General features: G+C 43.3%; 1 protein-coding gene across 3 annotated transcripts in view; it reads left to right on the forward strand.

The window, feature by feature from the left end:
* The window catches only part of large2 (LARGE xylosyl- and glucuronyltransferase 2), an 88463-nt gene that overhangs the window by 69568 nt on the left and 3953 nt on the right, over nucleotides 1-14942 (forward strand). For all 3 annotated transcript variants that reach the window (XM_037793728.1, XM_037793737.1, XM_037793742.1), the window contains 9 exons: nucleotides 3695-3987; nucleotides 5461-5543; nucleotides 7127-7250; nucleotides 9527-9698; nucleotides 10002-10106; nucleotides 10247-10359; nucleotides 12171-12296; nucleotides 13249-13404; nucleotides 14660-14823. In XM_037793728.1, coding sequence (XP_037649656.1) covers nucleotides 3695-3987; nucleotides 5461-5543; nucleotides 7127-7250; nucleotides 9527-9698; nucleotides 10002-10106; nucleotides 10247-10359; nucleotides 12171-12296; nucleotides 13249-13404; nucleotides 14660-14823 — 1336 coding nt within the window. The remainder of the gene's footprint in view (nucleotides 1-3694; nucleotides 3988-5460; nucleotides 5544-7126; nucleotides 7251-9526; nucleotides 9699-10001; nucleotides 10107-10246; nucleotides 10360-12170; nucleotides 12297-13248; nucleotides 13405-14659; nucleotides 14824-14942) is intronic.

Consider the following 14942-nt stretch of genomic DNA (forward strand, 5'->3'; position numbering starts at 1 on the left):
AGAGCAGCCACACTGCGCGCGTGAGACACGTGACAGCTGCATCTCTTCTAGAGATTCGAGGTCTCGCCTATTTTTGACGCGAACCTGCGGTTCACAGCAGCAACAGACAAGGACAATTATCATTTGACAGTATATTGACATCATGTCAGCAACATTACTACAGTTTACATGTCTCTATCTGTACAATATGTTACGGAGATGAAAAAAAAGTAAAGATTTATATTTAAATCAACACTTCCTGCTTTCATTTCAAAATAAAAGCCCTAAAGCATTTTTTCTGTGGACAGAATTCCTTCATTTGTTAACATGAGGCTTTTATTCTGAAATATGTGCCAGGCAGGGTTATAGAACATGCAGTGACTTGCAAAGCTCCATGAATGAATAAAGTACGGGGTTTTAATGGTGGATTATTTCTATTATTTACAAATTACCACACGTTTCTTAACCTTTCTCCGTCTAACATAAATATAAATGAGATTTATAATGAAGTGAAACGGCCATTATTAAAGGCAAACTCTATGTAGAAAGACTCAGCCGCCACGCAGCCGCCACGCAGCCGCCACGCAGCCGCCACGCAGCCGCCACGCAACGCAGCCGCAACACAGCAAAAAGCTGTCGTGGCGCGGCACAAGTCATTTTAAATAACGGGTTTCAGAGCGCAGTGGTGTTGTTGTCACGTTGTGTCTGACCTCCAGTGAGTGAGAGACGGAGAGAGAAATGGAGAGAACTAAGAGAAAGAAATACTGAAGCTGAAGCAAAAATAAATAAAAAAAGATGAAAATGAGTTTATGCCAGAGATGTTTTTCTAAGATATCACACGTCATAAATGGAGTATTTGATGTACATGTTGAGGTTAGCAGTGATTCTCGAAGTGCAACCAGATCTTCTCTCTCTCTCTCCTGGAACATGGATGACTAATGAGTTGTTACGCTGATGTTTATCCGTGATGCTGTTGGAGAGCAGCGACACGTCGCCTCACAAATAACCAGCGTCTTCAATCGCCACGGCGTCTGTCTGTCATTCTGTCTGTCTGTCTGTCTGTCTGTCTGTCTGTCTGTCTGTCTGTCTGTCTGTCTGTCTGTCTGTCTGTCTGACTGCAGATCAGATTTCTCTGCAGTTCTGAGGGTGCTTGAACCTGCATATTTTAATACCAATAACTCTTTATATTTCTACTTTTATCTGACTCCTGCTCTGCAGATTAAACAATGTAAAAACCCAGAATGAGCGTATAACATGCATTACAGTGAATGAAACCAGCCAGCACTATATAAAATACAGCAATGATGTGCTGCCAATATGTTAATGCATCGGTAACAATAATCCAGTAGTTTTCCCCCTTTGTGGATACTTTTATACTTTAAGTACATTTTGCAGATGATATTGTTACGTGAGTATAATTTAATTATACTGGAGTATTTTAATTAGTTATCCCTGAGTGGTTTTGATACTTGTCCTTAAGATGTGAATACTTCTTCCACCACTGACTACACAACACTATATAGAATATACAACTCAAATGATAAAGAATAAATGATAAAAAGCATGCATATATAAATAAATATGAAATCAGGAGTTTCTCTCCTTCCTTCCTCGCTCGTTACTGTCGTCTCCTTTCGCCCTCAGATTAGGGTGTGAACATTCCCAGCATGCCTCACTTCAGCTGTGGGCCAGCTGCTGCTCTAACGGGGTTAGAGAGAGAGGAAGAGGAAGAAGAGAGGAGGAGGGAGAGAGAGGAGAATGAGAGAGAAGAAAATAAGACAGAAGGAGAGAAGAGGATAAGAGATGATTAGAGATTTGTGGAGAAATGGAGGAAACTAAGAATCTTTTGAAGAACTCCAGGGTCTAAATGAAGTTCTGCAGACATGTTACCCCCCAAAAACAACCCTGGTCGGGGTTAGTACTTTCTGAAAGTACAGGAACTTTCTACTTGAGTTTGCAGGGACGACTGTCGCTGATTGGTGAAACACACTCAGCACCGCTGCTTCAACTGTACTGCTTCATTCATAAAACAAGGAAGTACTCTGGTGTCGACTTTAGGACGAGGGGAGAACATTTCTCTTTGTTTGGTAACATTAAAAGTAAAGTTCGACTCTGCTGTCGGCTTCAAGACTCATTTTTTGAAAAGACGGAGAGAAAAAGATTGTTCAAATTGAGAAAGCGAGCGGTAGAAGAGAGAAAGAAAAGTTGTCAGTCAAAGTCAACAGATGATTTACTGTGGAGACAGACTCTCTTAGTTTCATTTCATTCATTACATCCAACATGCAGCAGTAAATAAACAGGATATGCATCAGGACATATCGGTGCAAACCTTTTTTTCCAGCGTGTTTTTTAGAGCAACCAGTCGGACACACTGACCCGCAGGCTGCAGAGTGATTTACCGTTGTGACCATCAGCAGCCCTCGTCACACGTCGTGACGCTTTTTCATACGTCAGTGGACTAATTTGTCTTAAACTTATCAGGTCTTTAGACCGCGGTGGAAACACAGACAACACGGGGCTGAGGGAACCTTTTAATTCCTTGAAAAGTAGGTCCAGGGACTAAAAGTCTGGGGAACTTTTGGTGGAAACCCGACTAATTCGCAGGACGTGCAATGTCAACAATTGAACTGAAACATGTCATGCTACTACCTTTTAGCTGCTTGATACAAAAGAAAAACTCACACGGTTCTCATTTTCCATGACTAATCCAGTGTTTATGATTACATTTTTAATCTAGTCTCCTAATTTTACTCCCTAAAGTGCTCCAGAAGGATGCATTTTAACTTTAAAATGCAGCCTACAAAATTGAGGGTGAATATTCCTGTATTTTTTCATATCGCAATATACAGTATATCGCAGAAAGAACAAATTTTGCAATGTCCGTTTTTTCCAGTTTGGTGCAGCTCTAGTGTGTGAGGATTTAAGCTCCTGACAAATGTAAATGTTATCAAGAAAACAGGATTTCTTTATTCTTCACTCTCCCTTTAACATTTCCATGGTGATGCTCGTGAACAGAGTCTGCTGTTCAGACGAGGAGACGACAATCAAACTAATAACTGCTCTGTTGTTTTGGTGGTCGAGACTATCAGAGGAAATGAACTCTTACACAAGAGGCTCAAACTGAACAAGGTGTTTGTTTGGTCATGAGTAGTGAACGAGTAGTGAACACAACATTAGCATCATTACCTTTCTTTAGTTAATATCATGCAGTTGCTTATTTCCACATCCAGCAGTTCCAGAACAACATGATGATCCAACAGGAGTCTTTGTGTTTGTGTCCACCTTTTCATTTGATTTTAATTTAACCAGGAAGTCCCTTGAGATTAAAATGCACAATCAGTCAGCCAAGTCTGTCAGGAAAGAGCGAGGGCTGCAGGAAGATGCAGAAAGAGGAGAAGGAGAAGAAGAAGGAGAAGAAGAATTGTGATGAGCTCATTTTGAGTGTGAGACTCACGAGAACATGTTGCTCTCAAACTGTCTGTATCATACACCAGAAAAAAGCATGATCACATGTGATGTCACCTCTGGGTTTGTGAAGTGAGGATTTGACACCTGGAGTTCAGGTTCACACTGAAGAGAGAGAGAGAGAGAGAGAGCCTGTTAGCAGCCGCCAGCCTCCATACGCTAAGATATCACTGCATCTTTCTGAAGAGGTGCATGTCCTAATACTAGTACCTAGTCCTAATGTTTGATGTCCCTCCGTCTCCCTCCTCAGATGGTCGCTCCCTCCTCCTGTCTCCCTGTCTGGCCGACACGCCGGCGGCCCAGGTCCTGGAGCGAGCCGTCCTGGAGTCGCGGGTCCGAGAGGTGGAGGAAGAGAACCGGCAGATCCGGCTGCAGCTCAGCCAGTCGCAGGGCACCGCCGGCCACCCGGCGGACGGTAACTACGCCAACCAGCAGTGGGGAGCCTCCGCGGACACGGGGCCGGAGGACGGGGACAACACGGCGGAGGAGAAGAACAACAACCACACGGAGTGTCCTCGATCGCCCACCGTCCAGAAGTGTGAGGTAAAGAAACACAACGTCCAGCTTGGACACTCCATTCAGCACGGAGACACAATAACACACAACGACGTGTCCTGATGTTCAGGAAGATTCATCCATGGTCTCCAGACTGTGTCTGACTTTATCTAGCGCCACCATCGGGTCAACATTCAACCCACTCACCAGAACATATGTTGGTATTGTACTACGGCTGTCAAATAATAATAACGTGTTCACGCAAATCTATTTTAATGCTTAATTAACGCTTAATGCTAGAGTGAAGATACTGGTATCATCTGAAACTATAAAACCTGATGAATCCATCAGTACCAACCAGGTCAGACTAGCTTGTTGTGAAGGAGGATAAATAACGCTCCAAACTGACACTAAATGTTGGTGAGGAAAAACGGGCATGTCCATTTTCAAAGGGGTCCCTTGACCACTGACCTCCAGATCAGTGAATGTAAATGGGTTCTATGGGTACCCACGAGTCTCCCCTTTACAGACATGCCCACTTTATGATCATCACATGCAGTTTGGGGCAAGTCATAGTCAAGTCAGCACACTGACACACTAACAGCTGTTGTTGCCTGTTGGGCTGCAGTCTGCCATGTTATGATTGGAGCATATTGTTTTATGCTAAATGCAGTACCTGTGAGGGTTTCTGGATCAATATCTGTCATTGATTTGTGTTGTTAGTTGATTTACAATAATAAATATATACATACATTTGCATAAAGCAGTTAGCATGCTGACAAGCTAAACTAAGGTGGTGAACATTATTAATATCAGCATGGTATATTGTCACTGTGAGCATGTTGACGTGATGATGATGTGATGATGTGACGTTGTGATGATGTGGCAGCAAACACGGCGACACAATACCTTTTAACGTTATATGGTCGATGCAAGCTGTGCAGGTACGGTGATGATGATGATGATGATGATGGTGATGATGATGGTGATGATGACCTTCTCGCCGTATCACAGCAGTTCATAGAGACTAATCGATGAAGGAGTCAGCGGCGGGTTGACGGGGACTAAAATCGGAGGGAACATTCTTCTCTTTGATGATTTTCAGCCTTTGAGCTCCAACTTTTCAAAGACTTCTGCTGCTGAAAAGCAGAAGTGACGTGAAATCACACATATGAGAGCAGCTAAATGTGAAATTTCACATCAGAGAGAGTGAGAGTGAGAGTGAGAGTGAGAGTGAGAGTGAATGTCCTGGGTTAGGGGGAAGCTGCTGCTCACAAACTAAAAAAGTGGAGCTTCAGTTTTATTTCAGATTCACAGCCGAGGTGTTGATCGCTGCGGTCGCATGTTGTCGTCGTGGTCGGCTGAAATAGACTTGATCTGCAGAGAGACGGACGCTGTGAACGCGTGATGAAAGCTGTCAGCACCCAGAGTGGAGAACTCTGAGCTGTTAAATGTCTTCACAGCAGCCGCTGACTCGTCTTCTGTCTTCTGTCTTCTGTCTTCTGTCTTCTGTCTCTGCAGCTGATCCACGTAGCGTGCGTTTGTGCCGGTCACAACGCCACCAGAGACGTGGTCACACTGGTCAAGTCCGTCCTCTTTCACAGGTGAGTGGCTTCCTCTCTCTCTCTCTCTCTCTCTCTCTCTCTCTCTCTCTCTCTCTCTCTCTCTCTCTCTGTCTTTCTCTCTCTCTCTCCGACCCTGAATCTATAAACTTCATTTCAGCTTTTCCTTTCTTCCTGTGAGGCTGAAGAGGACGAGGCTATATCCTGGATTTGTTCGGGCCTTGAAAGTCTTTGAATAGAAACATCAAGATAGAGAGATTTAGAAAATGAAAGGACGACCTTTCAATAAACTTTTCATAAAAGAAAAACCCTGAGCTGTCTCTCTGAACACACATAGAACATATCTTTATGTGAGAAGATTATGGCGCTGTATTAGGGCCTTTGTAGGTAAAAAAATAATAATTACAGAGCTGGGAAGGCGGTTATATTCAGAGAACAATCTCAATTAAAATTGTAAATTTACAGGGAAAAAAGGTAATATTGTCTAAGATTATAAAATCACAAATTTACAAGAAAAAAAGCAAAGTGAAGTAATGTGTTTCCTTAACAAAAGAAACCCACTGTTTTTCATTACCACGGTTTTGCACCTCACTATTTTTTCTCTTAATTTTGCGACTTTATAAACTCGACATTTTTTTTATGTGTTTATTGGTTTTCAGTTTTACAGATAAGTTCAATGCAAACAACATAAAAGCACAAAAGAACAAACAAATATTAAATATTTGGCAAATAATTAACAACATATATTTATTATATATTATTATATTTATATATATAATAAATATTATAAATAATAAATACATTATTGAAATAATAATAATAATTATTTTTATTTAAAAATAATTATTATTTTAATAACACATATTATATCACTTTTTGCACTATATTCACTTTTTTAATAGTCCCGTATCTCAGTTGTTACCCTGCACTATATTCATTTTTAACAGTTTTCTTCATCTCCTGGTATTTTTATATCAGCTTTATATATATATATATATATATATATATTTTATACTTTGTACTACTTACTTGTGTCTTTTTATTAATATGTTTGCATATTAGCATCCGTAATTATTATTATTATTTTTTTGGCCTACAACGTCCCCTCATGCTCCTAACAGCAGTGAAGACACATCTGTCCTATTTCTGATTTTATGTTTTGGACTCTCAGGGTTTTATATGTTGAGCAGATTTCAGATTTGACCTCAATCAGCTCGGCTGCTCTCGGGATTTCATCCTTTTTATAGAAACGATTTAAACATCAGTGTGGTTATTTTCTTCCTACATTTGACTTCAGCTTATCTGCTGCTGGTTTCAGAGTGAACTTAATGCTCTTCTTTAGACGTATTTTAAACTGATTTCAGATGAAACTCTTGAGTGCTTCCTAATTCCTTTATAAAGCAGTGAAGCCGGTAGATGGTCTGAGTTGGTTCAGGTGGTGTTAGCTTCGTGGTAAACGAGGACACTGATGCTTTTAGACCAGACCAGCCTAAATCTGCCCAAAACTTCCAACCAGATGAACTTTTATTGTGAAAGGAGGAGCTGCGTCAGTGCAACATAATCACCTTTTCATCCCCAGAAGGAACCTCTCGACCTTGACTTCTCTTTTTCTTTCCATTCCTCAGGAGAAATCCTCTCCACTTCCATTTCATCACCGACACAGTAGCCAATCGTATCCTGAGCTCTCTGTTTCAGTCCTGGATGGTCCCGTCGGTGCAAGTCAGCTTCTACGATGCAGACGAACTCAAGGTAAGAACACACACACACACACACACACACACACACACACACCTGTACACATCCCTGCTTCCTGCTCTCTGTTAGGACAAGGTGAGTCAAAGTCAGATCCCACATTTACCATATCAAAGGAAGCAGCAGCAGCAGCGAGCGGCGAGGACGCAGACGAGTCGAGTTAAATGTATTTATAAACCTCCTTTTTAACGGCAGAGATTCGGCTTCACGCGGCATCAAAGAGCGAGAGACATCAACAGAGAGACGGCTCGGTTCAGACGCGTCTCTAATTCTAAAACAGGAGATCACAGCTCGCGTCACACGGTGTGTTACATTAACACACATCAGAGCAGTGAGGGAGTGTTAACTGGGTGTTACATCAGGATGTGACGGAGGGTCAATCTGCAGTTTGACCTCCATGTAGACTGACAAGGGAGGGCCTGGTTCACGTCACAGTTAGTAGTATCAGTACTGTTAATATCGTGTTAATGTGCATGGACAGAATATTAGAAACACCTTTCAGCGTACGTAACACAGTCCAATACGTCAATAATAATAACCACAGAGTGGATAAACTCTTCTTCTTACTTTATAATAATAGGCCTCCGTCCATCAGGGTTTGACCTTCAGGTCTGACTGTCTGGCACAGCGTCTACTTGACGACGGTGTCAGTCTCGATCACAGAGGTCGTATCTGTGTGTGGTTCCCCTCCAAAATGATCTTTATGAACAACTAGAATGGCCCTTGGAGAGCGCAGACCTCCGCCAAGGTGCCTGACTTTAAAAACAGATCACAGCTCCCAGCTGGCGGTACCGTGAGGCGGTCGGCTTGTTATTAACACGGTGTGTTTCCATGTTACGTATCGACGGATGCCTCTCTCATCCAGCAGCCTTGTTATGTCTGTAGAACGTTACACTACGTTGTCTCTCATCCCGTCATCTACCGCTTTGTCTTCCTCACCGCGGACGTACAGCAGCTGCCACCGCACCTCAAAGTCTCGCCACACATCCGTGTTGTTCTCGTCCGTCGTTCACCTCCGGTGTGTCTGAAATCATTCCTGCTGCCGTCCCACAGTTTGCTTATGGGCCACGGCGACCTGTCACGGTTACGTCACAGACTGGGTGCCCTCATTTGCAACCGAATAGGTTTGTCCCGCCCCGTTTGTTAGAAACCCTGGTCCGACCCACCTCTCGACCTCGCAAAGGCGAGTCGATCAACGCAGGTTAACCCTTTCATACACACAGTTGACCCTGGTTCAACCCTGGTTGAGTCCTCGGTGTGAACGGGCTATTAGAGATATCCTGCGCTCCTGTCGCACCTGCCGTTACTAAGCAACCAAAATCTTATCAGTAAAAGCCTCGGTGACTAAACTAAACAAAGTCAAAACAAAGGAATTGCTCTCGCTAATGGAGCTCGCCTTCTGCGCGTCGTCATTGACCACAATTGATCTGAGGGCTCAAAAAACGCACCCCGTGAACGCCCCCTAAAAACGCCAACAAGTGCTTCATAAAAATGCGCTGCAAAGCTACCAGGTTATTTATTACCTGACCACAGTAGATGTTCTCCAGAGTATCCGGTAACCTTGTGTAGCATATCGTGAACACTTCAGGGTGTTATCTCACAGGTTTAAAGTTAAACCGCGACCATCAGCGCAGCACGAGGTTACAAGGTTTTTCTACTTGACGGCAACAATCGGTAATTGAGTCGGACGAGCTGTTGAAACACTTTCCTCCCAAAGTCAAGTGACACTTCAGCACAAAAACAGCAAATCATTTATTTTAACGTCAAGTTGATGAATGTGCTCTCGGGAGTGATGCGGATGTAAGGAGCGAGCGTGGGTAAGAGTGTGTGTGTGTGTGAGAGACTCCAACCTGCATCACATCATCACATTCTCCTCCCTCTCAGTCTTTGTGCTGAACAATGAGTCCTTTGTGCCGTCGGATGCTTCGACCTGCAGCCTCTTTCCTCCGTTTTCATTAGCCGGCATTAAAGCGGAGGGAAACAGACGAGACTCTAAGCCGATTATATTTGCAGATGATGCACTTATGCAGATCCAATTACTCCGAATCAAGAGAATTAATTAAAAGACACTATTTGCAGATTCAGAGGAGAAAAAAGAAACACATTGAGCCTTTGCCAGAATATGCTGAATGTGTCTTTGTGTTCCCCCCACACACAGAATGCTGCTCATACACAGTGAACACTGGAGTCACTTCACCTGTTTACTGACAGAGAAGAGGAGATGATAATATACAGCAACAATAAAATGTTCCTCTTGTTTCCTGTTGTTTCAGTCCGAGGTGTCGTGGATACCCAACAAGCACTACTCAGGGATTTACGGCTTGATGAAGCTGACGCTAACCAAAGCTTTGCCCTCCGACCTGTCAAAGGTCATCGTCCTGGACACGGACATCACCTTCGCCACCGACATCGCTGAGCTGTGGGGCATTTTTAGGAAGTTCACCGGTGAGACATATTTGTGTTATATATTAAAGAAATCTTGTCTGGGAATTTTAGCTTTGTGAATGCCATGCCACGGCGTTGAGGCTGTCGGAGGATCAGTTATTCAAAACTTCAAGTTTCACTTTAATGGCCGCAAAGGTATGAAAAGGACCCGTGTGTAGGATTTTGGGGGATCTATTTACTTTATTCTCGTTATATTATCACTTTTTTCTCGTAAAGTTAGAAACTGTAGACAGTTTGTATGAATAAATAAATAACCTGCTGGAGATTTGTACTGATCAGTGATGTTTGTCGTGTTGTTTTCAGATAAACAGGTGATCGGTCTGGTGGAGAACCAGAGCGACTGGTACCTGGGGAACCTGTGGAAGAACCACAAACCCTGGCCAGCGCTGGGACGAGGCTTCAACACAGGTAACGGCTAGACAGATCTTCTCTGAAAGAAACATTCTGACGGGATCTCACAGGAGACATGTGTTCGCTGCCAAACAGAGACTCCATCTCCAGTATTTATATTCATTTCATTATGAATGATTTCCCGTTCCTTCCTGCAGGCGTCATCCTTCTCTACTTGGAGCGACTGCGGCGAATCGGCTGGGAGCAGATGTGGCGGCTGACGGCCGAGAGGGAGCTGATGAGCATGCTCAGTACATCGCTGGCTGATCAGGTAAAGGGACACCTTCAACCCGCTGAGGACGCCATGAAACATGTTTCTCTGTTTGGTTAGGAACCTGCCTATTACACTTTGATTCATCTCGTTAAGGAACGTTAAGGAAATCTGTCCCATAGTTTCCAGGATGTCTCAGTCTGGACAGATGTCAACTTTAAGCAACAGGAAGCATAAAAGACATCATTCACAGTGAGAGGCAGCTCAGTAAAAGAGATTGATCTCTCATAACGGCTTCACATTCTCACAACCCGACTGCAGTTTGTTTGATACTCTGCAGCTGCAGAAGTCCAGCTGTCATTTAGTCCTAACAGCTGAGGCTCACAGGAGAGGAGACATTCACTAATACGAGTATGGAAGTCTTTCTAAGCCATCCTTACTTACTCCTCTTATATATGATACACATTCACAAACCCATACATGCATGCAATTTAACTTCTATCACGTCGCCCGCTCCTCATTTGCATAAAGTTGAGGGCTAGTCTACTTTATGCAAATCAGGAGCATCCGACGCGACTCGCCGTCTCTGGAAACTCCCTAGAAACTTTTAAACTAATCGTTGTGGATCTTAAGAAAGACAGATTCATCAACATGGATTATTTCTCTCTTAAAATGTGTCAGAAACACATCTCGTTGAACTATCTTCGTGATATAAGAGAAGAAAGTTTCCAAACGAGCCGCCATGTTGGTTCCGGTTTGAAAGCTGCAAGGAGCAGCAGCCCACGGAGGGAAAGAGTTCGTCCAATCAGGTGTCTCGCCGATACCGAGTACCGATACGAGTACTTCTCTGTGCCAAAAGACCCTCGTTAACAGTGACCCCAGGCCGGGGCTCGGCCCACGTAAAAGGCGCCAGGGGTCTGCGGCGATGTCGGCAACCCACCCGACCCGTCTTGAAACACGGACCAAGGAGTCTAACGCACGCACGAGTTAGAGGGTGCAAGCAAAACCCCGTGGTGCAGTGAAAGTGAGGGCCGGCTGAGGTGTGATCCCGGCCCCGCAGGGTCGGGCGCACCACGGGTCCGTCTCGCCTGCACCGTCGGGGAGGTGGAGCGTGAGCGCGTACGATAGGACCCGAAAGATGGTGAAGAGAGGTTAACGTCACGCTGCCGTAAAGTGGTATCGGTGCCGTTGTATCAGAGCTGTTTTGTGAGTACATGAGCACAGTATCGGACCCGATACCGGTATCGGTGCATCCCTACTGTGAAGCGAGGCGTTCCTTTGCGATAAAAAACGCCTCTGTGGACACAAACCATCACTCCATCCCAATAATGAGCCTTGTTTTGTGGAATATAAATATTTTCAACAGTTTGAAGAACCCTGTCTGAATATAATCTAGTGTCCAGTAAAGGTGAAATGTCCTTCCATAACGTTGTTCTTTGTTACACAGCTCAGAAAGGTCGGCAGCATCAGTATCATCTCAGACGTACAGAATGAAACCGTGATGTTTGTTTGCTCTCGGTCTATTTACAGCCACAGATCCGGTACTCTATAGTGTGTTTGTTGAGCTTCGATCTGCGACCTTGATTGCGTTTTAAAAATCCACAATGCGGCCTGCACACGGGGAGCCGTCTCTGTAAACAATCCTACAGAGTGTAAGATGAAAGCTGAGGTTGCCAGGGGAACCAGCAGAGAGATAATACTGCTCCTCTTCTTCCTGATTCAACCAGGACAAAGACCTGAACGCCACGATGACTCACACTTTCAGGAAGCTTGTTTTCTGAGAAACAGCACTGAGTCTGTACACATACAGGACCCAGTAGACCCAGTAGACCCAGTAGACCTGCCTGAATCTGTTTGTTCACTGTGTGCAGGACATCTTCAACGCCTTCATAAAGCAGAACCCGGTCCTGGTCCACCAGCTGCCCTGCTTCTGGAACGTCCAGCTGTCTGATCACACTCGCTCCGAGCAGTGCTACACCGAGGTGTCCGACCTCAAGGTACGCTCAGACACACACACAAAAAATCTTCCTGCTTGATGAACCTCCTAAAGCGTTAAAACCCAAACTGATCGACCGCGCTTTGATCAAACTTTTAGTCAAAACGGATTCATTTTTTTTTTTTTTTTACAACAAGGAAAAATCCTGTTTTTCCAAACATAAGTATAATACAAATCAAAAACTGTCTGCAGGATGTTTTAAGTAGTAGTGGGAGTAGAAAGTAGATTTAAGGAAATAAAGCAGGTCATCATCCAACATGAAAAAAACGGCATCATATTAATTCGGTCTCTGTGAAGCTGCTCAACAGTTTCCCCGACTGGAAATGTGATCTTTGTCAAGTCTGGCTTTCTTGTGGTGGTTGTCTTTTTTTTGTTATTATTATTATTATTATTTTTTATTATTATTGTTATTACTATATTTTATTATTATTGTTTCATTATTATTTTTTATTATTATTTTATGTTTTGTATTTATTATTATTATTATATTTTTAGTATTATTTTTCATTATTATTATTTTATTTTTTAGTATTATTTTTCATTATTATTTTTATTATGATTTATTCTGTCCACAGAAAAAAACACTTGAGGGCTTTTATTTTGAAACAATAAACAATACATTTTTACTTTTTTCGTGTCTGTGACATTTTTTCTACAGATGTCTAGTCATGTAAACTGTAGTAATGTTGCTGGTATGACGTCAATATACAGTCAGTAGATCACCTTCACTGTCTGTTGTTGCTGTGAACAGCACATGTTCTGCAGCCGCCACAGGCTGCTGACGTTCCCTGTGTGGCCCGAGGCTAACAGCTCTCCAAATTAGGACGTTCCCAATAAATTTGCATCCACTACTTTCAGATAAAGGTAGTGGAGTAAAAAGGAACCTTTGAAAGTCCACTGGAGTAAGTGTAGTAACTGTAATGAGTTAACCTTCCCGCTGTGGTTCCTTCCAGGTGATCCACTGGAACTCTCCCAAGAAGCTCCGGGTGAAGAACAAACACGTGGAGTTCTTCAGGAACCTCTACCTGACCTTCCTGGAGTACGACGGGAACCTGCTGAGACGAGAGCTGTTCGGCTGCCCGAGTCAGGCCAGTCCAGAGAGCGTCCAGGTTAGAGACACATTTACATCACACGTACTGACGTTAGCTCGACCTTAATGTGGGACTTCAGCTGAAGCCAATATTCATTTATCAGAACAAGAAATATCTGATAATGATATGACATCATATACAGCCCTTTTGCACCAGAACGTGTAGAAATGCCACGATAATACACAAGGCTTTAGCGTGCTATAAGTACGCCTTTCTTGATTTCCGCGTGTTATATGTACGCCACGTATCCTGTACTGACTACAATGTAAACACATCTGTGTATAAATGCTACGGTAAGAGTTCATGACGTAGAATAAAAAGCAAGAAAGACCACTTTTGGTGGGCCGGTGGGTCCAACAAACATCAGCCTGTTAACCAGGAGACCCGTGTTCCAGACCGTCGGTGACCAGTGTGTCGTTATTGACGTTTGTGACGTGTTTTCCGTAGTTGTTTCCGTACGGATTTTATGTAGTTTACGTACTTATTTTGAGCACAACCATGACGTTTTCCCTCAACATTCCTTATCTAAGTGTTTTTCTTGCCTGAACTGACTGCGGACGTTTGCGTGGCGTACAAATGACACGCAAAAAGGCTAAAGTGCGTCCTCCTGACACGCAGAATGTCCCTGTAATGTCGTGGTATTTATATAGATTTATTACACGGCTGTCTTGAATACTCGATTCTGATTGGTCAATCATGCCGTTCTGCGGTCTGTAATTTCTTTATAACAGACCGTTGCTACGTATAACAGACCGTTGCTACGTATAACAGACCGTTGCTACGTATAACAGACCGTTGGTACGTATAACAGACCGTTGCTATGTATAGCAGACCGTTCTGATGTCGGACTCTGGCGGACCGTTTTTGTGTCATATTATTGATTTCTTCAGTGAGAAGAACAGATGAAAAATGAGATTAATTTGCGATTAAATATTTGAATGGATTGACAGCCCTAGTTTTAACAAACACATTCAACATCATTACGTCATTAGCAGGATAATAATAATCACAACACAGTTTCTGTTCAGGTTTGCCAACAATTCAAATGAATGTAATTGTTATAATTGGTCATGGTGTATTTATAGTCTCGGGTGCCAAAAACTGGACCGAGGAGGAGAAACTTTAATAAGCACTGTTCAGTCTGAAGCAACAAATGTGGCAGAACAGAACAGGAAATGATCATGTGAAGGATTTTCTGTCTAAAAGGAAAAACTGTTGAAGTGTTGAAGTGTTGAGTTGAGTGTAAAAGACTTCTTCCTCTCCGTGTCCTCAGCTGCAGGCGGCTCTGGAGGAGCTGGACGAGGACGATCAGTGTTACGACTTCCGTCGGGAGCGTCTCACCGTCCACAGGGTGCACCTCTACTTCCTGCAGTACGAGTACGCGCCCACCGAGGACGACACCGACATCACGCTGGTGGCACAGCTCTCCATGGACAGGTACCCGCCCGACACGCCGAGCATCCAATCATCCAATTAGTTGATTAAAATTAGAAAAGTAAAGACACAATTATTGATTTTCACAATTTTTTAGTCACTAAAGAATCAATAAATTTAAA

Source organism: Sebastes umbrosus, chromosome 2 (assembly GCF_015220745.1).
Source record: "Sebastes umbrosus isolate fSebUmb1 chromosome 2, fSebUmb1.pri, whole genome shotgun sequence".
NCBI lineage: Eukaryota > Metazoa > Chordata > Actinopteri > Perciformes > Sebastidae > Sebastes > Sebastes umbrosus.